The 27,745-nt window shown below is 41.5% G+C and overlaps 1 protein-coding gene across 2 annotated transcripts in view; it reads right to left on the bottom strand.

Moving 5' to 3' along the window:
• The window catches only part of TAFA5 (TAFA chemokine like family member 5), a 596,064-nt gene extending 569,248 nt beyond the window's left edge, over window positions 1-26,816 (bottom strand). The window contains exon 1 of one of the 2 annotated variants that reach the window (XM_040343646.1): window positions 25,746-26,816. In XM_040343646.1, coding sequence (XP_040199580.1) covers window positions 25,746-26,013 — 268 coding nt within the window. In that variant the 5' untranslated portion in view covers window positions 26,014-26,816. The remainder of the gene's footprint in view (window positions 1-25,745) is intronic. The other variant, XM_040343647.1, reaches the window with a different exon arrangement.
• Between the last annotated feature and the right edge of the window lie 929 nt (window positions 26,817-27,745).

The following is a 27,745-nucleotide window of genomic DNA, read 5'->3' as shown; positions in this document are numbered from 1 at the left end:
AGCATATATTGATTTATTTGCACAAAAGTTATAGCGTCCACAAAATAGGGATAGTTTTATGGCATTTTTATTATTTATTTATTTTTTACTAGTAATGGCGGCGATCTGCGATTTTTATCGTGACTGCAACTTTATGGTGGACACATCGGACACTTTTGACAAATTTTTGGGACCATTGTCATTTTTTACAGCGATCGGTGCTATAAATATGCACTGATTACTGTGAAAATGACACTGGCAGTGAAGGGGGTTAACCACTATGTGGTGCTGAAGGGGGTTAAGTGTGTCCTAGAGAGTTCTTCTAACTATTAGGGGGCGTGGCTATGATTGATCACTGATCATTGTTCCCGATGAGAGGGAACAGACGATCAGTGACAGTGTCACTAGGCAGACACTTGCCTCTCCCCATTCTGCAGCTCTGTGACCCGATCACAGGACACCGGCGGACATCGAGTCTGCGGGTGCCACGGGCACGATCACGGAGCTCGCAGCAGGGGTGCGTGCGCACCACATGGCAGGAATTTCAAAGTGACGTATTTATATACGTTACTTTGCCCAGCTGTGCCATTCTGCCGACGTATATGTACAGGAGCCAGTCGGGAACCAGTTAATCACCACTGGGTTTTAAATTTTTTGCTAAATAAATAAAAATAGACAGATTTTTCTTGTTTTTGCTTAGTTTCTGTAATAAAATTCTCCTCCCTTAAATTTAGGTCAAAATGTATTCAGCTACATTTCTTTGGTAGAAATAACCCAAATCAGTGTTTAATATTTAGTCTGTAGGAAAGTTATATATAGAGTCCACAAATTCTGGCATATATATATATATATATATATATATATATATATATATATATATATATCAGAAAACCTGATATACTGGACAGTACATACCCCCAAATGACCCTGTTTTGGAAAGTAGACAGTCTAAGGCAGGGGGTGCCCAACCTTTTGAAGAGCAAAGGCCCCTTAAGCGACTTAATAACGGGCCACAATGAGCGGAGAGGGGGTGGATGACAGGTCCGTGTCCACTTTGCATATACAAAGTGGGCACAGACACAGACACAGCCCACTCTACTCTATGAGCACTCTGATCTGATCAGATGGAGGGGGATGGATCCACTTCTGTTTTTTTAGCAGATCGGATTGGAGGCAGGTGGGTGTAAACAGACACAAGTCTGTTTACATCTGACGCTCCATAGAGGTGAATGGAGGGTCTGATTGGGTTGGACTGATCATGTGAAAGGGGCCCAAGGATGCTTTTACACTAATGTTCTGTGGTTTACCTACGCCGCAGGTGCAGCGCAGTCCACCGGTTGTCCTGCGGGTTAGCTGCACTTTGCCATATAATTCTATTACATCCTGCAGGTGTATTGCACTTTCTGAAAGTGCCCCAACCCACAGGTAAAGCCAGAAGTCTATTGCTCAGTGCAAGTAACCCACAGGTGCACCTGCTGATCAGTTTGAAAGCAGTCCAGTAACCACTGCTGAACAGATATGCCTATAAATACGATTTTATTTTATTTTGATTTTAGTAATAAACTTACCATTGATAACAGTATTCCATTCAGGTAACATCAGCTGTTGCTGTCCCAGGCAGAGCACATTTAGTATCACTCCACCTATTATAGGAGCCAGCGCTATACAGGAAGCATTGGCTTATGCAGTTCTGCTCTGCAGCCGCTTGCTTCATCCACCGTCAGTTTCATTCACAACACTGATTCTCAGGATGGCGGGTCGGCAACCTGCAATCTGGGCTTGCCATCCTGCCATTCCAGGGCAGGAGGTTGCGGGCCACATCAGAGGGCTCCGCGGGCCACTGGTTGGGCACCCCTGGTCTAAGGTATTTAGAAAGACAGATGTTTCACATTTTTTTTTTTTTTTTTTTACATACGGTCACCAGTGAAGTACAGTGTTGTGATATAACTGGCAGTGATATGGAACACTGACTGGTGACAGTAAAAAAAAATATGTGTTTTAAACTTTTCCTTTGTTTTCAATTGTTTTTTTTTTTACGTTTTTTTTTTATATAACACTGTGACCAGAGCAATACAGTGTCACCATACCATACCACTTTTGTTATGATTAGCTGTAATTGGCCAAAGCTAATCCCCTGGTACACATGAGCTTTGATTAGCCCTGTCTGTACCATGTTATCACAGTGACTAATCACAGCTAGCAGCACAATTGTATATAATGGATAGCATGAAAGGAAGCCATCCGTTGTTCACAATTGTCTTGTGATTGGCTGTGATTGGTCACAGCGATTACATGGCACTGGAAGCAGACAGTGATCAGTCATGAGCTGTGTCTGCTGGACACAGCCAGTGATGTATCATGCCACTGCGTGGCCCTAGGGTGGCGTGAGAGGCATGTTCTGGAAGAAAGTCATATGATATCCTCCCAGAGCAACAGTACTCCCATCTAACCATCATTGTATATAGGGCAATTGGGAAGATGTTAAAAGCATTTAATAGCATATTTCATATTTGATTTTTTTGGGGGCTCTGCTTCCTCTGCTCATCTAAATTGGCAGGCCAGATAGTGTGCATGATGTTTTCCTCTCCAGAACTTGGTGGCAAAGATGGAAGATGGGAGGAGGCGATAGTGCACTGCAGATGGTGTGCAGAGAGTGGCAATAGAATGACACTGCCTCACTCTCTTGCCTGCTAGGGCAATGACATCAATCTTCAGTGACATGGGGAGGTAGGCAGGAGAGGTGAGAGGAATGGTCCTCACAGAGTTAGTAATTGGTGTGAAGTGGCTGGTTCCCAGGGCAGGATATCACCAATTACCATAGAAGAAAATGCACCTTAAGCAGCACATACATAGATTAAATTTCTTCCCTGAAACCACAGGCTGAAATTGTATTGTCCCAGGCAGGGGGCGGACATCAGGGGAAGCTATGCTTACCAGGAGAAGAGATCAAATTATTGTTAGTGGCTATACTAGCCACTAGCGATAATCGCATACAAAATCTGGCAGGCTGGTTGTTCCCAAGTTGATCGATCAATCCACTTGGTACATTCAGTCTGCCTGTCTATGGCTGGCCTTAGAGAGGGTATAAACATGTTATCAAGCAAGTAATAGGTAGCAATTAACAGAAAGAAAACGTTGGGGTCTATTTATAAAACAAATGCTGTGTGAATGTCTCAGCATGTGCACAGCTGTCACAAATCATCTGCGCAGTGTGTGCCTTATTGGTGAAATGTCATTTTTTATTTAATTACTATGATGGTCAGCGTCATATTTTCTTGAAAGACCGTAATTGGGAAATTACTGCATTATGGCCACAAGATAGATAAGAGAGTTATATCACAAAATAAATAGAAAATGACATTCACACACATATTAGACACATTGCAGGAATTATTCACGACAGCTGTGTGAATGCTGAGACATTCAGACAGCATTTTTCTACTGCTTTGTCCTGTTGCTTGAAGAGATTATCAACAGTACTTGGAGCTTGAAAATAAAAATTAATGACCCTCCTTCTATCCACATACTTTGAATCAGGGCTCGACAAATCCCGGGCGCCAGGTCGCCATGGCGACTAGAAATAGGGTCCTGGCGACTTGGCTTGGAAGGGGGGGCAAAAAAAAAACAAAAAAAAAATCTTTTTTTTTTTTTTTTTTGTGAGCTGGCTCCATCTGGTGGTGAGCCGTTGGTATTACAAGTTATTACCACCAAATGTGTAAGCTGGCGCCATCTGGTGGTGGCCGTTGGTATTACAAGTTAAGCATTACAAGTTAAACAGCAATTCTAATGTAATTTTTCACTATTTTCACTGCCATCTTCTTCCCTCTAATTAGAACCCCCAAACAGTATATATATTTTTTATCCCAACACCCTAGAGAATAAAATGGCGATTGTTGCAATACTTTCTGTCACGCCGTATTTGCGCAGCGGTCTTGCAAGCGCACTTTTTTGGGGAAAAAATTACACTTTTTTTAATTAAAAAATAAGACAATAGTAAAGTTATCCCCATTTTTTTTAATATTATGAAAGATAATGTTACGCCGAGTAAATTCATACCCAACATGTCACGCTTCAAAATTACGTGCGCTCGTGGAATGGCGTCAAACTTTTACCCTTTAAAATCTCCATAGGCAACGTTTAAAAAACTCTACAGGTTGCATGTTTTGAGTTACAGAGCAGGTTTAGGGCTAGAATTATTGCTCTCGCTCTACCAATCGCGGCGATACCTCACATGTGTGGTTTGAACACCATTTACATATGCGGACGCTGCTCACGTACGTGTTCGCTTCTGCGCGCAAGCTCGTCGGGACGGAGCGTGTTTTCTGGCTCCTAACTTTTTTAGCTGGCTCCTAGATTCCAAGCAAATTTGTCAAGCCCTGCTTTGAATAATAAAAACAAAAAAAACATTTCAACATAATTAAGAAGATTGTGTCTGGGTGCAGAGCCATCACAATGAGTGCAAAATAATTTATCATCTTTTTTATTTTTAAATTCTATGTGAATCTGATAATAGCTGGTTTAATGCATGCCCCTGACAATGTCAAATGTACGATGAAACGTGTTGGATGGTGCCTAACGTGACGTCACCACGTACAGTGGCCATAAGCTGGAAGGACTGAGCTCTTTGCTGCAGCTTTAACAACACAGAAACGTTTGCTTTTATCTTCAGACACGTGAGTGTAATATGTTATGCTTTTAAACACATTTTTACTATTACATACTACACTATAAGTCAGGGGTGCCCAACCTTTAGAAGAGCGAGGGCCACTTAAGCAACTTGGTAACCGGTCGCGGGCCACAATGAGCAAAGCGGGTGGATGGCATGTTCGTGTCTACTCTGCAATACTTTTTTTTTAGCGGATCGGATTGGAGGTAGGACACAAGTCGGTTTATGTCTGCCACTACTTAGAGGTGAATGGAGGGTCCAATTGGTCGGACCCCCCTTTCACACTGATGTGCTGTGGTTTACTCGCTTTTCTGCACTTTGCAATAGACTACTATTATATTCTGCAGGTATGGTGCACTTTCAGAAAGCTCACCAAACTTGCAGTTATTAACAGAAGTCTATGACTCAGTGCAGGTAACCCACAGGTAAACTCCTCTGCACCTGCGGATCAGTCTGAAAGCAGCCCAGTAACCACTGCAGAACAGATATGCCCATTTATACACTGTGATTTTAGTAATAAACATACCTTTAATAACAGTATTCTATTCTATTCCATCCCAGAGCAGGAGGTCGCGGGCCACATCAGAGGGCTCCGTGGGCCACACGTGGCCCCCGGGCCACTGGTTGGGCACCCCTGCTATAAGTCTTTATGTCATATATGCCCCCTTATATTGAAAGTGGAGTCAAGGAACTGTGAAGCCTCGTACACACGGCCGAGAAACTCGACGGGCGAAACACATCGTTTTCCTCGTCGAGTTCCTTGTTAGGCTGTCGAGGAACTCGACAAGGCAAGTTTCTCCATTCCCGTCGAGGAAATAGAGAACTTGCTCTCTTTTTGGCTCGTCGAGTTTCTTGGCAGTTTCCTCGACGAAAATGTACACACGACCGGTTTCCTCGGCAAAAAAATATTTCCCAGCAAGTTTCTTGCTGGTTTTTGCCGAGAAACTCGGTCGTGTGTATGAGGCCTGAGTGTCTGAGGATGTTTAATCAGTGTGGATCAGTTTGGGGTTTACCCGTAAAAGCGTTTTTTGGCTTTACATTCATTTGAAAGCCAACAACTTTTGGTAAGGGTGCATTCACACCACGATTTTGTCATCCTACTTGTTCTCACGATTTTAGCTTTAAAATCGTACAAATCTGTATGGCAAAACGTATCCATTCACTTCCATTCATTAATTTAGGTCCCCAAGTGCATCCGATTTGATCCGCATCAGATTTGATACGAATTAAAATCGCATCAAAAATCGTGTTTGACCACGATTTTTGGTCCTGATTTGAAATCGTATTAAAATCGTGTCCGATTTTTTTTATATTGTGGTCAATCTAAATCGTACTAAATCGGATGACTGTGCGATAAATCGTACCCGATTTTTTATTACTAGGGTTGAGCGAACCCGAACGGAGGTCCCCGCAAATTCGATAACCAGACCCTTTAGGTCTGGTATGGATATTCAGGGGAACCCCGCCGTCAATTTAAAACAAAAATGACGTGCGGTTCCCCCTAAATATCCATAACCAGACCCGTTATCCGAGCACGTTGAGCTGGCCGGCCGCAGAAAAGAGGGGGGACAGAGTGCGGCCCCCCCTCTCCTGAACCGCACCAGGCCACATGCCCTCAACATGGGGAGGATGTCCCCATGTTGATGGGGACAAGGGTCTCATCCCCACAACCCTTGCCCGGTGGTTGTGGGGGTATGCAGGCGGGAGGTTTATCAGAATCTGGAAGACCCCTTTAACAAAGGGGACACCCAGATCCTGACCCCCCCCTGTGTGAAATGGTAATGGGGTACACTGTACCTCTACCATTTCACGAAGGAAGTGTAAAGTATTGTAAAAAAACACACTGACACCTTAGAATAAAGTCCTTTATTTAAAAAAAACACTCGTTCCCGGCTTCCAGCGTTGTCTCCCGCGATGAGAAGATCCTGCGACGGCCGGGTGTTCTCCGATCCAGCGCTGAGAAGATCCATCCGGAGCGCAGCATCCCCGACCTCATCGCCGGACACAGCCCAGCGGATTGACGCGCTGCAGCTGTGACATTTCTTATATAGAGGAGGCAGGGACACCCGTCACCCCGCCCCCTCTGACGTACCCTCTGCTATCACTGGGGAAGCCCAAGAAGAGGAAAGACATTGGGCTTCGTCAGTGACGTCATTCCGCTGGGCTGTGTCCGGCGATGAGGAGGTTGGGGATGCTGCGCTCCGGATGGATCTTCTCAGCGCTGGATCGGAGAACACCCGGCCGATCTTCTCATCGCGGGAGATCAGCCCTCGCAGGATCAGGACAACGCTGGAAGCCGGGAACGAGTGGTTTGTTTGTTTGTTTTTTAATAAAGGACTTTATTCTAAGGTGTCAGTGTGTTTTTTTACAATACTTTACACTTCCTTCGTGAAATGGTAGAGGTACAGTGTACCCCATTACCATTTCACACAGGGGGGGGGGGTCAGGATCTGGGGGTCCCCTTTGTTAAAGGGGTCTTCCAGATTCTAATAAACCTCCCGCCCGCATACCCCCACAACCACCGGGCAAGGGTTGTGGGGATGAGACCCTTGTCCCCATCAACATGGGGACATCCTCCCCATGTTGAGGGCATGTGGCCTGGTGCGGTTCAGGAGAGGGGGGGGGCCGCACTCTGTCCCCCCCTCTTTTCTGCGGCCGGCCAGGTCAACGTCCTCGGATAACGGGTCTGGTTATGGATATTTAGGGGGAACCGCACGTCATTTTTGTTTTAAATTGACGGCGGGGTTCCCCTGAATATCCATACCAGACCTGAAGGGTCTGGTTATGGATATTTAGGGGGAACCGCACGTCATTTTTGTTTTAAATTGACGGCGGGGTTCCCCTGAATATCCATAACTTCAAAAATCTTCTTTTTCCCAGACATTATTTAAAATCAGGATCCGATTTTTTTGTGAAAATTTTGACATACGATTCCATCCGATTTTGTCATATACGATTCCATCCGATTTAACGGTCCGATTATCGGATGTAAAAATCGTGGTGTGAACCTAGCCTAAGGAGTGTAGGCCTAAGAACTGTGCCGCCAGTATATGGTCAGTTCCTGTTTAGAATGTTATAAGAGGTTGCAAAAGGGATTTTGTGGAGTGGGAAGGAAGCAGATGCACAAAAGTTGTTTTTTAAACACAGGTTTGTCTTAAACTAAATAGAAAAAAATTATAGGGTAAATGCAAAGAATTAAAAAAGGCTCTGAAATTGCCAATTCTTTTAGATTATTTAAGAATAAAGATTATTTTCCAAAATAAAGCATCTTATATGTATGTATTCTGTATATGCAGTGACTGTAGTAAATGGCAAGCTTCAGTGGAGAGAAATTCGGATCGGCTCCATTGAACAATGAAATGAAATACAGCTCCACAGTCTTAAATGAGTTTATACATTTACATTATATTTTTCTCCAGGAAAAAAAATGAAACCCTCATCTTCAGGTCATCAGGGCTAGCCTAAATGAACCTAACAAAACTGGAGAAAAGACTGATGCCTTGTTTAAGGTACGTCCTTCATCATTAAGAACTGTCTGCATCTGTCTTCTCTTGATTTGAAAGAGAAAAGTGAACAAGCTAAGCTTTTCAAAATACATTCAAGACCTTCCACAGCCCAAGATAAAAAATGCAAATATATCTCAAATATGTGCATTTCTATCTCAGAGTTAAAATAAAACCATCTAAAGTAGTGGTGATATGGAATCAAACCTTATAACTAGTGCTATTGTTTAGGAAATGGAAGAAAATACATATGGATGTATGACAGTCTGATGGATAGTATATAAACTTGTAAAGAAAAAAGGTTAATTTAGAGCAGTAAAATCATGGAATCCAATTGATTCTCTATATGTCATGATAAATAAATAAATAGACTTTAAACACCTGCCTAATTAAAATGTATATTGTTTTAAAGAGACAACTGTTCAAATGGCTTTAATCTGTATTAAACCCCAAAACAAACATGCAGTATATTGCTGCTTAACAGCCCTTAACCTCCCTGGCGGTAATCCAGAGTGTGGCTGGGGGTAAAATTTCAGTACCATTAGCGGTAACCCCGAGCCACACTCGGGATTGCATCTCAGGATCCTGGTCAGGTTACGTACCTTGTCCCCAGGATCCTGTGATGTCCCCTTGCTGTTTCTGCGGGCTGTGTCCTCCGTCCGATGCCGTCGCGACACACAGGGACAGAGCCAGGCGCCAAATTCAAAAAGTGCAAGATACATAACACATTCAGTACACTGTAATCTTAGGCCTGGTACACACGACCGAGTTCCTCGGCAAAAACCAGCAAGAGACTTGCTGGGAGATATTTTTTTGCCAAGGAAACCGGTCGTGTGTACATTTTCGTTGAGGAAACTGTCGAGAAACTCGACGAGCCAAAAAGAGAGCAAGTTCTCTATTTCTTCGACAGGAATGGAGAAACTTGCCTTGTCGAGTTCCTCGACAGCCTGACAAGGAACTCGACGAGGAAAACGATGTGTTTCACCCGTCGAGTTCCTCGGTCGTGTGTACGAGGCTTCACAGATTACATTACTGAATCATATCAATTCACCTCCCTTTTGTCCCTAGTGCTTTGTCCAGTGCCCTGCATGCACTTTTATATCTTATATACTGTTCTTTCTGCCTGGAAACTTGAGATCCATGTCCATAGCAAACAAAAAACATCCCTTCACATCAAAAGCTATAGTGAATTAGAACACTTGCAAAATTGAGCGATAGTGATTAAGTGGTTTAGGAGATATTTCCCATATACGCTTGTGCCAACATCATCAGTGCATGCGCACTGAAGAAAGGGCACGATCGTTGTGTTTTTCCAGCAGCGTGCCGTGACTGTCGGCTCCCGCGTGAATGCGTGGGAGTGACGACACGCGACTCCAGCCAGTCACAGCCCCAGAAGGAAGAGGGGTGAAGATGGAGGCGGCCACCAGCAGGGACATTACAGGAATTGCTTGCAGGTAAGTGGCACATAACAGGCTAGTATTTGATGCATACTAGACCATTATGCTTTTACTTTGCAGGGAACAATTGAGGAAGTAAAACCCATCAGGTTTACTTTCTCTTTAAATGAGCCAGCTGCATTCATTTTTTTCTTTTAATTCACCTGCTGATCATGCCAGTAACACGCTTCCTGTCCTAGGGTGTCTGCATTCTGGGAGACGTATTAATGCAGACACCTTTGGACAGCAACATTGTCAGTCTTTAGAGAGGGTTGTGTTAAACCAGCAGATTAGGATGGACGTGACTACCAAATTGAAGCTGAAGTCCAGCTAACACTTTATAGGCAGTTACATCAAACTGTTTTTTTCCTTTAAGGATAAATGTCTCACATGAATGAATATAAACTGACCACTGCAAGCACCCTTGTCAGTGTTAAATGGTTTGTCTCAACCCTCTAACTGCTGCTTTGTTTGGACAGCTTGGTCTCTTAAAGTGGATGTAGACCCGATGAATGAAATTTGAACTGGTCAGGTTATATATCTGCAGTGTTTTCTTATCTCTCTTCAAAGCACTGGACTACATGTCCTGTAGTTGTCTCATGCTTCGTTCTTCTGATATCAGCCTGATAACTCCTGAAAAGTTCCCTGTCACATATGATGAAAGCAGCCTGAGTTTTGTGTTGGGGATGCTATAAATAAATTAGCAGAGCCCTGAACTATTCAAAGATTAGCTCTGAAAGTCTCTACCTATGAGGAGAGGGAGTGTGTGCCTTTCCTCCAATCAGCTGTCTTGGCTGTATGCCCAGGCTTCACTTCAGTGCTGAACAGGAACAGAACATTTCCTAACATGATCTGAACTTTCTAAAGAATATATAAAGCTGAAGACAGCAGATATACATGTAAAACTTATGTAGGGAGATTTGCTTCACCCCGGTGTAAAATCTGAGGCTGTTCACTTCACTGGGTATATGTGAGGGTATACATCGACTTTAAAGTAAGAGGAAAAAGATAACAGGCAGAAAGTTTTTTACCTTAAAGCTTGTTTGGTTGTACTGGTCCAGGCTGCCCACATGCCTGGACCAGCACCTGACTCAGCCTCTCAGCGTGCTGCTGAGAGCCTGAGCCAGCCATTCCCACCCCCTCTGCCTCCACAGCCCAGTGCTCCAATGAGCGATCAAGGTTGGGGGCGAGCAGACCTCAGTAACTGACAGTCACCAGCTCTCTGCTCAGGGAGTCCTGGGACTGAGAGATCGGCTGTGTGGGGGACAGATGCAGCATCGGACCTAGGTAAGTATGATTCTAAAAAAATATATACTAACCTTATTCTTTCCAAGCCACAGAACATGTGTTCATTCTGGCAGGAGCATTGTGCTTAGCGTGCACTCTTAGCACGCTGAGTAAGCTGTCACCATTCACCAACAGCTCTTGGTCATGGCTTTTATTGTCAGCCAGCAAGATGGGCTCCCAATCATGTGATTGCTGCGAGAACCCTTTACAGCGTTCACATGATACAGAAGCCATGCTGGTTCCTGGGCAATAAAACCCACTCAAGGGCTGCTGGGAGGAGGCATTAGGGGTTAAAGGACAAACTGGTATATTATATTTGACCCTTTAACTCTAGGTTGCAAAGATTGGGTTAAATCTTTAAAGGTGGTTATACTTGTAATTATGTGTGTCAAAAGTAGCTTATGGTTTGAACTATGTGATAGCAGAGGGTCACAACTGTATACAATGCTGGAAATAGCTAATATTTCTTATTTAGGTATGTTGCAGTTTACTCTTTCCTGAGATTGATAGCAGAAAGATTTCACAGCATGAGAAAAAAAAATGCACATGTAACAAACTAATCTGAGCCCTATTTCCATCCTAAATCTGCACAAAATTGTGTTTAAAATTTAATGGAGTGTAATAGTAAATCAGATATACCTCAAGTACATCTAAACCTAAACGCTTAGGCCAAATATGTTGTTACACAAGTTCCCATAATGGGGCAGAATGCGATTGCCCACAAAAAATTTAATAGCTGAAGGCAGGAAATCCCATTTAAAACAATGGGAGGCTGACAGCCCCCCCTAGCTTTTCGTGGCCATTCGCACGTAATGGGCATTAAGCAATTGCCTGCAGATGAGCGGCCCTGACTACAGTCTACAGCAGTGTTTTTCAACTCCAGTCCTCAAGGCACACCAACAGGTCATGTTTTCAGGCTTTCCATTATTTTGAACAGGTGATTTGATCAGTTTCACTGCCTTAGTAATCATCACAGCCGTTTCATCTAAAGGAAATCCTGAAAACATGACCTGTTAGTGTGCCTTGAGGACTGGAGTTGAAAAACACTGGTCTACAGCATTGTTTTTTGCACACTGCTGAATTAGACTACATGCAACTGCCAACACCCAGAGGCACAGTCTGCCATATTGCAGTACAATTGTGATATTTATTAGCTGCTGGAGGGTGCACACATTTATAGGAATCTCATGCAGAGTCTACAGGGTGTGCACAGGTACACATGTACTTGTTGGTACAAATAATGGAATCCTGTTACTCCTACCCCCGGTTCACACTGAATACGGTTTTGAAATCTTGTGATTTCAAAACCACCGGTCAGTGCGATTTCATGTGCGGCTTGCTGACATCTGTGCAACTTAACCACTTAAGGACCCCCTACCGACTATATACGTCGGCAGAATGGCACAGGCACGTCACCTTTAAGAGCCCAGCCGTGGGTAACGCGCACGCGCACATGACCGGGTCCGAAGCTCCGTGACCGCAGTCAGTGATCGTCTATTCCCTGATATAGAGAACGACGATCACTGACGTCACACGTCCAGCCCCACCGCCCTACAGTTAGAAACACATATGAGGTCACACTTAACCCCTAGTGGTTAACTCCTAAAATGCAATTGTCATTTTCACAGTAACTAGTGCATTTTTATAAAAATGTGTCAAAATTGTCCGATGTGTCCGCCATAATGTCGCAGTCACTAAAAAAATCACTGATCGCCGCCATTAGTAGTAAAAAAAAAATTATTAATAAAAATGCCATAAAACTATCCCTTATATTGTAAACGTTATAACTTTTGCGCAAACCAATCAATAAACGCGTATTGCGATTATTTTACCAAAAATATGTAGAAGAATACGTATCGGCCTAAACTGAGGAAAAACATTTTTTATATATATTTTTGGGGATATTTCTTATAGCAAAACGTAAAAAATATTGCATTCTTTTTTCAAAATTGCCACTCTAATTTTGTTTATAGCGCAAAAAATATAAACCGCAGAGGTGATCAAATACCACCAAAAGAAAGCTCTATCTGTGGGGAAAAAAGGACGCCAATTTTGTTTGGGAGCCACGTCGCACGTGCAATTGTCAGTTAAAGCGACGCAGTGCCGAATCGCAAAAACTGGCCAGGTCCTTTACCTGCATAATGGTCCATGTCTTAAGTGGTTAATATACAAATGTCAATGAAAGTCACACATGAAATTGACAAAAATAGCACCAATTTAAACAGTTCCATAGTCAGAAATAGGGTGCTACTTGTCATGCCATTTTGATCTGTCAAATCGCATGACAAGTTGCACCGGTCTGAACAGGGGTTTATGGTATATTTTTCTGAGAGTTTCTTTCTACTTCAATCATTAATAACTGTAAACATGTAGGGCTACTTAAAATAAATGTTAGAAAAGACATCTGAAGGAGAACTGGAGTTTCAAACTGTTAAATTGCTTTGCAGATTAAAAGACGCTATATCAAGGGAAAATCAAGGGTGATCCAATGTATTCAATAAGATGAATTTTCCTCATCTGAAAAATTTGTATAATGGAACACTTGCAAAAGTTAAAAGTGCCAAAATAATTTCTATACCCCATTTGCCAGGCTAATAGAGGGTAGTGATTTCCTTTTAACAAATGATCATGGGTTGCACCTCATTATGCAGTATGAAGTTCATTTCAGCTGCTATACCAGCAAAGAGTTTGATTTCAGGATAACTTGAAAGATTACTAAAGTATCAAGGGAGTTGTTTACTATCTCAGAATAAAGAGCTCAGTGGGGTAGTTCAATGCTGTTTATTTCCTATATTCATTCTGTAGGTGATTATGAGAAATACTTAGGCCACAAATCATAGCATTCTGGGAAACTAACATTTTATCAGATACATCTGATAAGGATGCTATTCTCCAAAATCATATTCATTTGTGAGATCTCTAATAGTTTATATAATAAATAAACCCATAGTAGGAAATAAGCTCTTGATATACATGAACTATATGCCTTTATTTATTGCTGGTCTGTTGAGCCACACACTTAATCCTGCAGGGGGCACCCTGGCACTTTATGTACACTTTTTGCACACAGATATTATACTTTACTGATATTTATATGCAGGATCTTCCTGGCAGGAGCTGTTAGAAAGATCATCAGTAAAAATGCAAGTTGTGTTCTGTATAGACATTGCGTATACATGTTTACAAGTGCCTAAACGCTCATATGTGTATACACATTTAAAACTCTTCTGTTTCAATCTAAACATATACACCTATATACATTTGCATATACACTGCATTATGGATCTTTATGGAGCTGTGTGCATGGTCCCATAGAAAACAATGTGCTTGTGTTCAGATCCACAAACAAAAACACCGCACAGCAACAAACGCAAAGTTTTGTTCATCCGTGTGCAAGCGGCCTACGGAAGAGTCCCAGGAAAGTAAACACGCATGCTGTAATCACTGTAAGGCCCATGTACGACTGCATTTATGAGACCTAATACTGTAAAAGAGTAGCACTAGGTTTATACCACCTGCCAATAGAAATAAATGCAAACAACTTTAAGTGCCTCCCTTTAGCAAGATTTTAGCTTTGCTTATTGCAGTAGCTACAGGTCCCTTGCATTAAAAATAAATGTTTTCCTTCAAAAATATACTGTGATGCCTCCCTTGTAGCCCCCCAACTCTTAGTACTGTCTATGTCAGCATGTCAGGGGACCGCCTATAGAAGAGAAAAGGATCAGCAAATCCTAAGGCCTCGTACACACGACCGTTTTCCTCGACAGAATCCATCAAGAAACTTGGTGGGAGAGCTTTTTTGCCGAGGAAAACGGTCGTGTGTATGTTTTTCATAGAGAAAACTGTTGAGGAACTCGACGGGGAAAAAAGAAAACAAGTTCTCTTTTTCCTCAACGGGAGTCTCAATTTCCTCGTCGTGTTCCTCGTCAGGCTGGTTTTCAACAAGAAAGACGTTCTTGTGTATGCTTAGAAACCCACACATGCTCAGAATAAAGTATGAGACGGGAGCGCACCTTCTGTAAAAGTAGCGTTTGTAATGGAGATAGCACATTTGTCATGCTGTGTAACAGTCTGAAAAGTGCAAATCGTCTCTTACCAAACTTTTACTTAACACGCAGTAACATGAGATTAGCAAAAGCAGCCCCAAGGGTTGTGCCAGTGGAATCGAACTTCCCCTGCCGTTGTATGTGTTGTACGTCACCGCGTTTGAGAACGAGGAGATTTGGCCTTGACAGTGTGTACGCAAAGCAAGCTTGTCAAGATTCTCCACAAGCTTGACAAGGAACTCGTCGAGGAAAACAATGTTTCATTTACGACGAGTTCCTCGGTCGTGTGTACGAGGCCTGACAGACACGTGAAGTAAATGGTACAAGGGCAGGGAATTACTAAGAAAAGGTAGTACTGTATATGAAACCCTACAAAAAGCATGGTCTAATTACCCTGAATGACTTTTTAGATGTAATATGTCATTGTGTACGTACCCATGTACCCTTAGAGGCTTATGTATAAAAAGCATGTTAACAAAACGTTTTTTCTTGCCCATAGCAATCAATTAGAAACATCTTTTTATGTTTAACTTTGGACTGTTGAAGTGACAGTTTAAAGTTCATTGGTTGCTACTGACAACAGATATTAGCATCCACAGAATACTAAACTAGAACCTTTGAAACGTGTTACACATTTCTAAATAAACTTTAGTAAAACACAATGTTAAAACTTAATGTTAAACTCCAGAGAGCTATGTACACACTATTTAATCCTGCTACCGACTCTCTGAAATCACTAGCTGTATTTTATTGATAGCTGGTAAAAAAAAAATGAATATAAAAAAAACTTAATATCAACCTCCAATACTCCTATGTACAGCAGCACTCAGGGGAAGAGGGGAATGCAGTGTTAGCCAATCATGTTCTACTTCACCTCATAGTACTGTCATCTAACACGGATAGGAGAAGAGAGCAGAGTGATATCTTCATCAGCATGCTGCTACTACTTAAGTTAACTGTTCAATTAAATCTAGGGTGGATCTTAGACCAGGCAGTATTACTACATTGTGGTAGAGTCTGTAGTGGGGAGATAGGAAGCATTGGACCTGGGTGAGCTTTATTCAAGAAGTTTATGGCAAGATTCCTTAACCCAATGAATTAACAAGACTGGCTGAAAAAGAAAAGCACATATTTATTGGCAGGTGAAACCATTCCTATAAATGTATTTCAACTGCATTTGGCCTTGTCTTAGAAGTTCAGCTTAAAATGTACTGCATTGTATGGTCTTGTATGACAAGTTTATAAATACCTATTACCCTTCTGCACTGACATTTGGTTAAATCTTTGAGACACTGCTGAAAATAGGTCAGTGCGGCATTTTCTGTTAATTTATAGATAATTGTTTAAAAACATAGTAGAATTTGCATAATTACTGTAAACCAGGCCTGTCCTAAAATGGTTAAATTAGATTGTCTACTGTTTCAATGTAAATATTAACAGCTTACAATATAGCATAATGAAGGTTACAATGTTGCACACAATGTTGCAAATGCTCTATTGGAGATGTAAAAAGTGTCATCTTTAAGTTTGCTGTAAGCCTGATCAATACTAAACATTGGACACTTGATTATATTTTTCCTGGAAGACCTTGCATAATGTGTTCAGGAAACAGAAATTAATTAGATGTCATTACAAAATGATGAAATGGATGTGACAATGAAACGTACTATCTGGAGATCACATATAAACACACTTATTGCTAGCTGTTTAGGCCTTTACACTAATATATACCCATACCTTTTTCATTCCCTGTAAATACAGTTGTGTTTCTGTTCACTGCTTTCTATATACATTTATATGTAAATAAATAACGCTTTACTAGGTAAATGACTGTGTCCAATTAACTGTCAGAGTACAATTAATGAGACATGAAATATATGGACTTATCAGCAGTGGCAGGACAAGGTTCTCTGGCCCCCGGGGAGAAGATACCAAAGTGTGAACCCCATCCCCCCCCCACATACACACCTTCCCAAACTGAGACTAGCACACAAGGACAAGGGCAGTGTAGGGGGCAAAATGACAGCCACTTTCCTTAGGTCACCTGCTAACCACACATGGAGATTTACAGCAGAGGTAAACCAGATATCAATCAGAAACATTTGCAAAAGGCAAACTTTCACCAATGGCTACTATCAAAACAGTTACAATCCAAACTGGTGGCAAGATTCCTTAACCCAATGAATTGTAGCTGATAATTTATAGATGAAATTGCTATATGTATAACCTGCATTAGCAAAATGCCACCTTATGCTCTACAGAAAGTTGAATAGGATGGAGGTTTTGTGACATAGTACAACCAGCACCAATGTGAGCTAAACAAAAGCATGCTATAACAAAACCAAGTTTTAATTAACATTTTGATAGCCATCTGGGAACTAACTGCATTTTATCTCTTTATATAATGGCTCTAAAATCATAATCTGACACCAAGCATTGTGAAATTACTTGAAAATGAAATAGAGGCAAACAACAAACAAAAATGAAAAATTGAAAACAAAAAATAAATAAAAAAAAACTGGCTCTCCAGGTGTGATATGCAGTTTGAGGAACATGATGGAGTTGGGCTCCCAGCTGGCCATGCTCTTTGTCAGGGGCCATCAAACTACGGCCCTCCAGTTGTTCAGGAGCTACAATTCCCATCATGCCTAGTCATGTCAGTGAATGTCAGAGTCTTGCAATGCCTCATGGGATGTGTAGTTCCGCAACAGCTGGAGGGCCGTAGTTGGAAGATTACTGCTCTATGTATTGAGTGCGGCTCTCAGCACTGCTGAATGACACCGGCTTTTACAGTCTAACCTTGCAGCTTACACTTGGAGCGCCTCTGGACTGGATTATGTGCAGCCAGGCTGTTAGTTTGACAGCCGAATCCTAAAGAGTACTCACAGCCCTTTCTACACCCCACCACCATCACAGCACACAAAGTAGCAGCATTTCCTCCATCTGCATTGTCAATGCCCTGTCTAGCAATACAATCTTGCACAGTGGGGTTGATTTACTAAAGAAATAAAGAATTTTCACTTTGCAAAACAAGCTACCTTTACTTAATTCAGCCATGCATGCATGAGATAAAATCCAGGTATATTTTGAATTACACTTGACAAGATTAGATATTAAAAATTAATATAGCTTCACCCTATTCACTAAATTGAATGAACATTCCCTGCGTTAAATGATACCAGTTTTTTTTTTTTTTTTTTGCTGCTTTAATAGATCAACCCAAATGTTTTTTTTTTTCTTTCCAGTGTGCCTTACACCTGCTTTTATCAGCACATTTGACCTATTTATCTGAAAAAAATCTGTATACGTAAACAAATGTTACACTGTATGTTATAGATGTATATATAGTTCCTTCTATAATCGTAATGGAGAGTGTTGGGCAGATAAAAATGATCACATGTTAGGACACTGTAGTCATTTCAGTTACTGACAGATTATGGTCATTGTCCTTTAATGCTCCTAGTACTAGAGAAAAAAAAAATCTTGTATAACATTAGAATAGTTTCCAGCAGAGTAATTAGAACAAATGCACCTGTATCAACATGTAAAACATAGCATATTTTACAACTGGAAAGAGGGGCAGAATTTTACACATGACATGGAAAATGGAAGTGTCAGCCCCTAAGGTTTTGGTAGACTTTTGAATTTGAAAGACTTTTTGCCTTCAAAAACCCTCAACAATAAATAGATAGCCTTCACAAAAGACAAAGTATATATATATATATATATATATATATATATATATATATATATATATATATATATATATATATATATATATATATATATATATATATATATATATTTATTTATTTATATACATAGAAACACACTTGCCCCAGTCATTATGTCTGTTTGTTATATCTTAGTACTACCCACCTCTGAGAAGGACCACATATTCTCAGAGTTCTTAGTGAGACATAGTTCTTCAAAATAGCTAGGTAAACTATTTTTTTTTTTTTAAGTTTACCTGCAATATAATGGACAGCCAGAAGAGCAGTCTAAAAGCTAACTAACACCTTCTTAACCTTCCCAATAAAATGTGCAATGTCACTTTACATTGTGGAGTTGGGTTACAGGCTTGAGAAGTCATTCATATGGCCAATTATGGTAATAGTCGATGGTGTAAATGTGAAATTGCTTCCCTGTAACATGTGAGCATCAAACACCTGTCATGTAATCTCATCAGACACTAAACAAAGGCTATGCCCTCTCATTAAACTGCAGTCAACAGCAAAGAAGTAACTAATGAGGATGTGATTGCAATAGAAGAATAAATGAACAAATCATAAAATAACTCATCTTTCTACAACAAAGCTGGCAACCATGTCCACTTTAATGGCAGCATGAGTTAATACAGCATTAAAAGAATACGTACATGCTCGTATTAGATATAACATTGAAATTCACATATTTTACAAGCAGTGGTTCAGAAAATAGAAGTGCAAATTAAATAAGTCTAACCTTCCTAGTGATCTGTGGACTTGCTACAGTACACTTTAGCAATAACATTTAGTTAGGCTTTCTTAAGGAAAGAATGTTTAGAAAAACACTGTATAACTTCAGCACATGATAATGGCTGGGTATATAAAAGGTGCAAATCCTTGGATACCAGCTGCTGTCACGTGATGTTTAATAAATCAGTTTATAAATAGTTACAGCCTACAATACTGCACAATTATCAGATTTACAGAATGTTTTCAAAAGTAACAGAATGACTTGTGATTATTATGTCCTTTCAGAAAGAAAACACATTGCATGTTGCTGTGAGAAATGTTTTGGTAACCACAACATCACATAAAAGATATCACATAAAACTAACCAAATAAAAACAAAGCTGCATATATTGAAAATCAACTGGAATTGAGCAATAACTACCAGCCCTGGTTGCTAAATGGATGTTGAGCAAATTCAGTGGAAGTTCTTATCATGTGGTATCTATCCTAGAGATCAATACCATCTATCCAGTTTTATATGATAAAATCCACCTAATTTACAGTAATACCACATGCTGTGTAAGGCATTAAAACATTGACAGCTTATCAAACTGTCCCCAACTTTCCTGTTCTGAAGCTTATAAAGCACATGGGGAATGTTGTCATCAAATAGCTAACATCAATAAATACCATTATAAAAAAAAAAACTGGCGCATCTTTATGGGTTTAAACTGGGGAAACTTAGGACCAACTACTTAAAGAAAAGCTACTAACAGCTGCTATATTTGTGAAGAGTAATGCGCCATTAAACTAACTTATAATGTAACTTTCTTTATACAATGAAAAGTTTGAAATCTTGAATATATTCACATAAGTCAAGATAATGGCAATAGAGTTTATTTTGGTGAGTAAACACCTCAGTCCTGATCTTTCTGCAGTGTATCCCTTGTAAGCAGGCTTCAACACATAATTAGTCACGCATCATATGTTAATCAAGAAGCATTCATTAAAAAATAAAGCAGCAGAAGGAGACACATCCAACAGTGTTGTGCTTTTTTCTACTCAATAATCCAATTCTTGAACAACATAGAAACCAAGACAATCTCATGCTACAAAATTAATGCAGTATACAGACAAGTGAACAAAAGTTAAAAAGAAAACAACACGTGGTATATAATTAAATTATCGGCATAGTCTCCAAAAATCTTCTGAACATGTTGCTTGAAATAAACTAGATAAAAAAGAAAAAACATTTGCCAACAAAGCCATGCAACTAATGGACTTGAAGATGTGTGTGTCATATTTTCTGCCATTAGCTACCAGAGTACTTTTATTTAATAGAGATATTTCAAGGCAGGGACATCAAACACAAAGGACCTGGTGAGAATGTCCTGCTCAGTGGCAGCACTGCAAAACTCCCAATCTTACAAGTACAGGTCTGCTCACAGGAACATTGGCAGGATTTACATCAGTATTTTCAATTACAGGGGCTTCCATTTTTATTCTTCAATATAACTGAAATGCACCCTCTATGGTATTTGGCTGGCATTATTGTTACATTATCTATATATTTCAAGTCTACAGGTATGATGTAATGCTGAGAAAGATAATGACAGCTGTATGCCAGGCACATATACCATGCTATTTATTTAGACTTTAGAGAAAACCTAAGAAAGATAATGACAACTGTATGCCTGGCACATATACCATGCTATTTATTTAGACTTTAGAGAAAACCTGAGAAAGATAATGACAGCTGTATCCCAGGCACATATAACATGCTATTTATTTAGCCTTCAGAGAAAACCTGAGAAAGACTAAACATGTTACAATGTTCTCTATAAAACATATGCAGACTTGGAATTGCAATTATAAATTACAATGCTCTTTCCCCAGTTCACAGTTCTATTCATCATTTTGAAACATTGAGAGACAGATCGGACATCAGGGAACGGATTAGCCACAGGACGACCTGTATTTCAGTACAAAAGCCTAAGTGTGGAAAAATGGCACCCTGTGTCACCCATTCTTCACTTCCTGAAGAAAACATATTCATTGAAATGGGCATTTAAACAGCTCTTTCCCACTCATTTCAGAACAAGCCTTGATTGTATGCCCTGATTATACCCAAGCAATGTTACCACCAAGTCAACTTAATTACCAAACAAGCCTCAATAATGATTGTGCATTTCAAAAAGAAGAAAAAACGCATACAGGCCTTCCTCTACTAGAATTCATGTATAACATGTAGAGGGTTAAGCAAAATTGCCCACTGACAGCCATTTAACTTCCCAGACACATGTGCTGCTTCTTTTAGGCATGGCATTTAATATTATTGAGATAGAGATGTAATGCATAAAGACCAATGAATTACTGGCTAGGAAGAGAACATCCCTTTATCTGAAAGCATGGCTCTACGTGTTTATGCCAAGTAAATGTTCTGGATTACTGTGTAATTTGGTGGAATAAAAACATTAGGCTTTAATTACTGTATTAATTTACATGCATTTCCAGACATCATTCTGCAAAATATAATAATCAGATAAGTGGTCTTACATTAATGAAATGTAAGCAAAGTAGGAATGTTTACAAATATGATACCTTACAACAAACTTGCTCATTCGTTTTGTACAATGAGAAGCTCAAAATTCAATTTAGTCTGCTAAAGTGTTGAGCAACAGACACAATACTACTCTGATGGAGAAGCAATTTCATATGCATGATGTGTTAAACAACAACTGCAATCATTAAACACATCATAAAGTCCACTGTACATTTCCCGTTAAAGCTGTAAGCAGACAAATGCCCTCTAAAAGTGCTTTTCGAAAAACAGATGCAATCCAGACTAAGATGGTGTCTGATCAATGAAGAAAACTCTCCTTCAGAACTTTGCATAGTGTCATTTTATTCAAAGACCACAATTCCAGCACCACAACAGCCATCCATCCCCCAGACAAGGAATGGGAAGCACAAGTGCGAGGGGAGCTTTTATTTCACAATGTATTGTTGGAGAAGACTACAGAAGAGCAGCCAGTCTCCGGAAAGAGGTTGCAGTGATCATGGCAGTGAAAGTAGCCTATGTTAAGTGCAGCGTGGGAACGCTGTCTAATGGTGAAGCAGCAGCAAGGCTCTGTATGCAGCCTCCTCAGCTCATCATCATATTCTCTTCCCAGACACTTAACTAAACCACCAGCACATTAACTCACACATTTTCATAGACGTCACTCTCCTCCAATAGACACATATATATATATTTTATGTTTTATTTCAATTTGGCAATACACATTGATCTCCTCTACACGCATGAGATTCAATTTACACACCACAAATAATACACCACAAAAAAAAAGTGACAGTTGTTGTCAGCAGGGTCCAGTGAGATTTCAAAATTGGCCACATGGCTGAAATAATGAACCTTCTCCTATCGCTAAAGCTTTGTGTATAGAGCCTATAGTGACAGAAAATCACGTTCACAGGACAATAAAGCCATGAGCAATTTCCTCTGATGTTTGTTCAGAACATAGCAGAATATCCGGGCTTACATCAATATGCCCTGCTAATAAATACTGCTATAGCAACAGATGTGAGCTTTGTCATTCCTCAGTAGCAGCAGTCTTTACAGAAAAACTGCCATGCACCACAAGTAGCAAGCCAATGAAATAAAGCCATTGGATCTTCTTCATCTAAAAACACTACATTGCATGCTAATAAGTGCAGCATAACCCAAGGCAACCCCGGTGGCCCTGTTACGTTTGGATATTAATGTCTCTAAACTGGTGAAAGGGGAAAGCTAAATGGTTGCTATGGGTTACAGCATCTGCTGTTCTTAGCCTGCTCTAAACTGATAAGAGGTGAAATTTGATTGGTTGCTATGGGCTACAGCATTTGCTGTTTTTAGCCTGCTCTAAACTGATGAGAGGTTATAGCTGATTGGTTGCTATAGGTTACAACATCTGCTGATCTTAGCCTGCTCTAAACTGATGAGAGGTTATATCTGATTGGTTGCTATAGGTTACAACATCTGCTGATCTTAGCCTGCTCTAAACTGATGAGAGGTTATATCTGATTGGTTGCTATAGGTTACAACATCTGCTGATCTTAGCCTGCTCTAAACTGATGAGAGGTTATATCTGATTGGTTGCTATAGGTTACAACATCTGCTGATCTTAGCCTGCTCTAAACTGATGAGAGGTTATATCTGATTGGTTGCTATAGGTTACAACATCTGCTGATCTTAGCCTGCTCTAAACTGATTAGAGGTGAAATCTAACTGGTTGCTATGGCTTACAGCAACTGCTGTTCTTAGACAGCTAAAAACTGATGAGAGGTGAAATCTGATTGTTGCTATGGGTTACACCATCTGCTGTTCTTAGCCTGCTTTAAACTGATGAGAGGTGAAATCTAACTGGTTGCTATGGGTTACACCATCTGCTGTTCTTAGCCTGTTCTAAATGGATGAGGTGAAATTGTATAGGTTGCTATGGGTTACAGCATCTGCTGTTCTTAGCCTGTTTTAAATGAATGAGGTGAAATTGTATAGGTTGCTATGGGTTACAGCATCTGCTGTTCTTAGCCTGTTTTAAATGAATGAGGTGAAATTGTATAGGTTGCTATGGGTTACAGCATCTGCTGTTCTTAGCCTGTTTTAAATGAATGAGGTGAAATTGTATAGGTTGCTATGGGTTACAGCATCTGCTGTTCTTAGCCTGTTTTAAATGAATGAGGTGAAATTGTATAGGTTGCTATGGGTTACACCATCTTCTGTTCTTAGCCTGCTCTAAACTGATGAGAGGTGAAATCTAACGGGTTGCTATGGGTTACAGCATCTGCTGTTCTAGCCTGCTTTAATCTAATAAGATGGGAAATCTGTTGGTTACAACATCTGCTGATCTAAGCCTATTCTAATCTGATGAGAGGGGAAATCTGATTGGTTGCTATGGGTTACATTCTTAGACGCCTCTAAACTGATGAAAAACGGTTGCTATGGGTTACAGCATCTGCTGTTCTTAGCCTGTTCTAAATGGATGAGGTGAAATTGTATAGGTTGCTATGGGTTACAGCATCTGCTGTTCTAGCCTGCTTTAATCGAATAGGATGGGAAATCTGTTGGTTACAACATCTGCTGATCTAAGCCTATTCTAAACTGATGAGAGGTGAAATCTGATTGGTTGCTATGGGTTACATTCTTAGACGCCTCTAAACTGATGAAAAACGGTTGCTATGGGTTACAGCATCTGCTGTTCTTAGCCTGTGCTAAATGGATGAGGTGAAATTGTATAGGTTGCTATGGGTTACAACATCTGCTGTTCTTAATGGATGAGCTGAATTTGTATAGGTTGCTATGGGTTACAGCATCTGCTGTTCGTAGCCTGTGCTAAATGGATGAAAGGTGTAATAGAAATGGTAGCTATGTTTAGCCTGCTCCAAAAGGATGAAAATGGAAGTGTAATTGGTTGCTCTGGGTTACCACTTGCTTATAACGTTAACATTACTATAGGAATCAAAGACATAATTAGCAAACTGGAGCACAGAACCCAATGACAGCGTTACATGAGATTTTGGATGCCTGGTCTGTCTCCATGGAGCACTTTGCATTAGCAGAGGTGGGAGAGCCCCCATAACTTTAGAGCTGGCTATGATGAAGGCTGGAACCTATAATAATGATCACTAGGCAGTAAGCGAACGTGAACATTTACCACTGGGGGAGCAGAAAAGAAACGCGCCGCTCAATGCAGGTTAACGTCTCAAGCTGCAGACTGGGCTCTATGTACACAAAGAGGAGATCATTTAACTCCATTAACCTTTAGCACTGTGCATTTCCAGCGGGATGACTTCATAGAAAAGGAAAACAAATCCACCACCCCAAATTCCTTTGCTGGGGCTCTATAGAACGGAGGTGGGCCCTCTGAACGCTCCTCTTTGCCCTTTCCATAGAACTTTGGTGCCATCTATTGAAAACTTGCTGAATCAAAAAAAAAAAAAAAAAAGGGGGGGGGGGTGATCAGGGCACTTATTGATCTGGATTCCTAACAAGTCCTTAAATCCCCCCTCTCCAACAGGCCATGTTTTTTTTTGGGGGGGGGGGGATTTTTGGATCAAATAAAACCATTGATGGGGCATTTATCTGGGCATGCCAATCAGCTTATGAAGCTTTAGTGAAGTTGTCAGCTGCTCCAGTTTTTGTTAAGATTTAAAGCACCTGATCCTGAAGCCATGACCTGTTGGGGGTAGTTGATGGATGTGCCCCCCCCCCCCCCCCCAATCCTCTGGTTCTAAGCTTACCTGCGGCTATAGAGTGTCTAGTGCCCAGCACTGCATTCCTCCTCCGCAGCCCACCCACCCACACACATACACACATACACATAGACACACACACACACACAGACATTTACCTTCTTTTAGGAAGTGCGAGTGGATGAGGAATAGGAGAAGGCAGCAGATGGCCGCTCCTGCTAGTGCCCATAAAGCCTTCAGGAGCTGCATGTCGCTTCCCAAGTCAGCGAATAGGCAGAAAGTAAAGCGAGTGAACGGTCCCCGGCACACATGAAGGTCTCCCCAGCAGCGGCACACATGAAGGTCTCCCCAGCAGCGGCACACATGAAGGTCTCCCCAGCAGCGGCAGCACACATATATGAGGGTCTCCCCGGCAGCGGCACACATATATAAGGGGGCTCCCCGCACGTATATGAGGGGCTCCCTGCCCCGGCCGCCCTTAGCACAGCCTTCCTCGGGGCTCACACAGCGGCATGGTCAGGCGGCCCCCTCCATGAATCAGCTTTCTGTTCCTCAGAGTTGCGCAATAGACGGCGGTGGCGGCGGCCATGAATTAGAGCCCGGCGCCCATGGGCGCTCCTCGGGGGTGGGGGGTCAGGTGCACCGAGTCCGGCGGCTTCTTCTCCCTGTTCTTCTTCTTTACGTGTTGCTCTGCACCATGGTGAGGAGTGAGTAAGGAGTGAGTGAGGAGAGGCTCCCGCCCGCCCTGGGGATGGACGCTTTCCTCCTCCTTCTCCTTCTTTATTTTCTCATTCCGATGCAATGCTCCGTGGATGGAGGGAAGGATGGAAGGATAGAAGGAAGGAAGGAAGGGCTGAGCTCCGTTCAGTGCTGCAGCTGCAGCTTTGCAGGCTCCCTGTCTGCTGCTGATTGCGGGGGCTGCGCTGCCTCCTTTTTTTGCCCCCTCCTGCTTCTTTTTTTTTTTTTCTGGGAGGAAATCTGACCTCCCTCGCTGCGTTTGCTGGATGGTAATAGAGGTGTACGTCTGTCAGTCCCGAGCCCGGTGCAACTTTCCCCGTGACGTCACGGTACACCCCCCCCCCCGCCGCTACACTTTCTCTATCACGGGGTGCTGAGGCGGGAGTTACCCGTGGCAACCGCGCGGCTGTGGTCCAATCAGTGACGGCTTAATGATGCGGGCCTGGCAAATGCACAGCTCGCCCTCTCCGCGGCGCGGTCATTAACACGCATGCTGCTCCGGTTGTCTTGGACACGTTGAAGGGAAAGGAAAGTGTTGTGTTGTGAGGGGGTGGCACCTGGAAGTTTCTCAGTGACGGTCCTCCTGACAGTGCTGCTGACTGACTGAGGGTGTCACCTGGAATATACTATCTATATATATCTCTATCTATGTCATTATGGGGCTTCCCCAACAAAGGTCACCGCTAACAATCTCTCATATGGTGACTTCCACAAAGGATCAATTGCTTTTCCAATCAATAATCGATCTTTAGGCAACCACCAGTTAATATGCCTCACACCAGGAGTAGATTTCAATTAAAGTCCATTTTTTTAACCTTTTTGTACTTTCACCCCCTTTCCTCTCAGACCAATTTTCAGCTTTGTCGCATATTGAATGACAATTGCGCGGTCATGCAACGCTGCACCCAAATAACATATTTATCTTTTTTTTTTTTTTTAAGACAGATAGAGCTTTCTCTTGGTGCCATTTAATCAACAGTTGAGTTTTTTATTTATTTGCTAAACATAAAAAAAAGAGCGGAAATTTCTGTTTCTGTTACAAAATTTTGTAAATAAGTAATTTTTCTCCTTCACTGATAAGGCGGCACTGATGAAGAGACACTAATATGCAGCACTGATGGGCACTGAGAGGCGGCACTGATATGCAGCACTGACAGGCACTAATATGTAGCAATGATATGCAGCACTGAAGGGCGCTGATATGCAGCACAAATGGGCACTGATATGCAGCACTGATAGGTGGCACTGATATGGCCACTGATAGGCAGCACTTTAAGGCTGCATTCACACCTTGGCGTACCTAATCGCGGCGTTTTGTCCTGCGAATTGCGGCGACAAATTTCAGCGTTTTGTACCGCGATTTGCGGCGACAAAACGTCGCGATTGTAAATGCAGCTTACCCCCAGGTCCACATCTCGTA

The sequence above is a fragment of the Rana temporaria genome, chromosome 3 (genome assembly GCF_905171775.1).
Source record: "Rana temporaria chromosome 3, aRanTem1.1, whole genome shotgun sequence".
NCBI classification, from domain to species: domain Eukaryota; kingdom Metazoa; phylum Chordata; class Amphibia; order Anura; family Ranidae; genus Rana; species Rana temporaria.
This window is presented reverse-complemented; position numbering and strand designations above follow the sequence as displayed.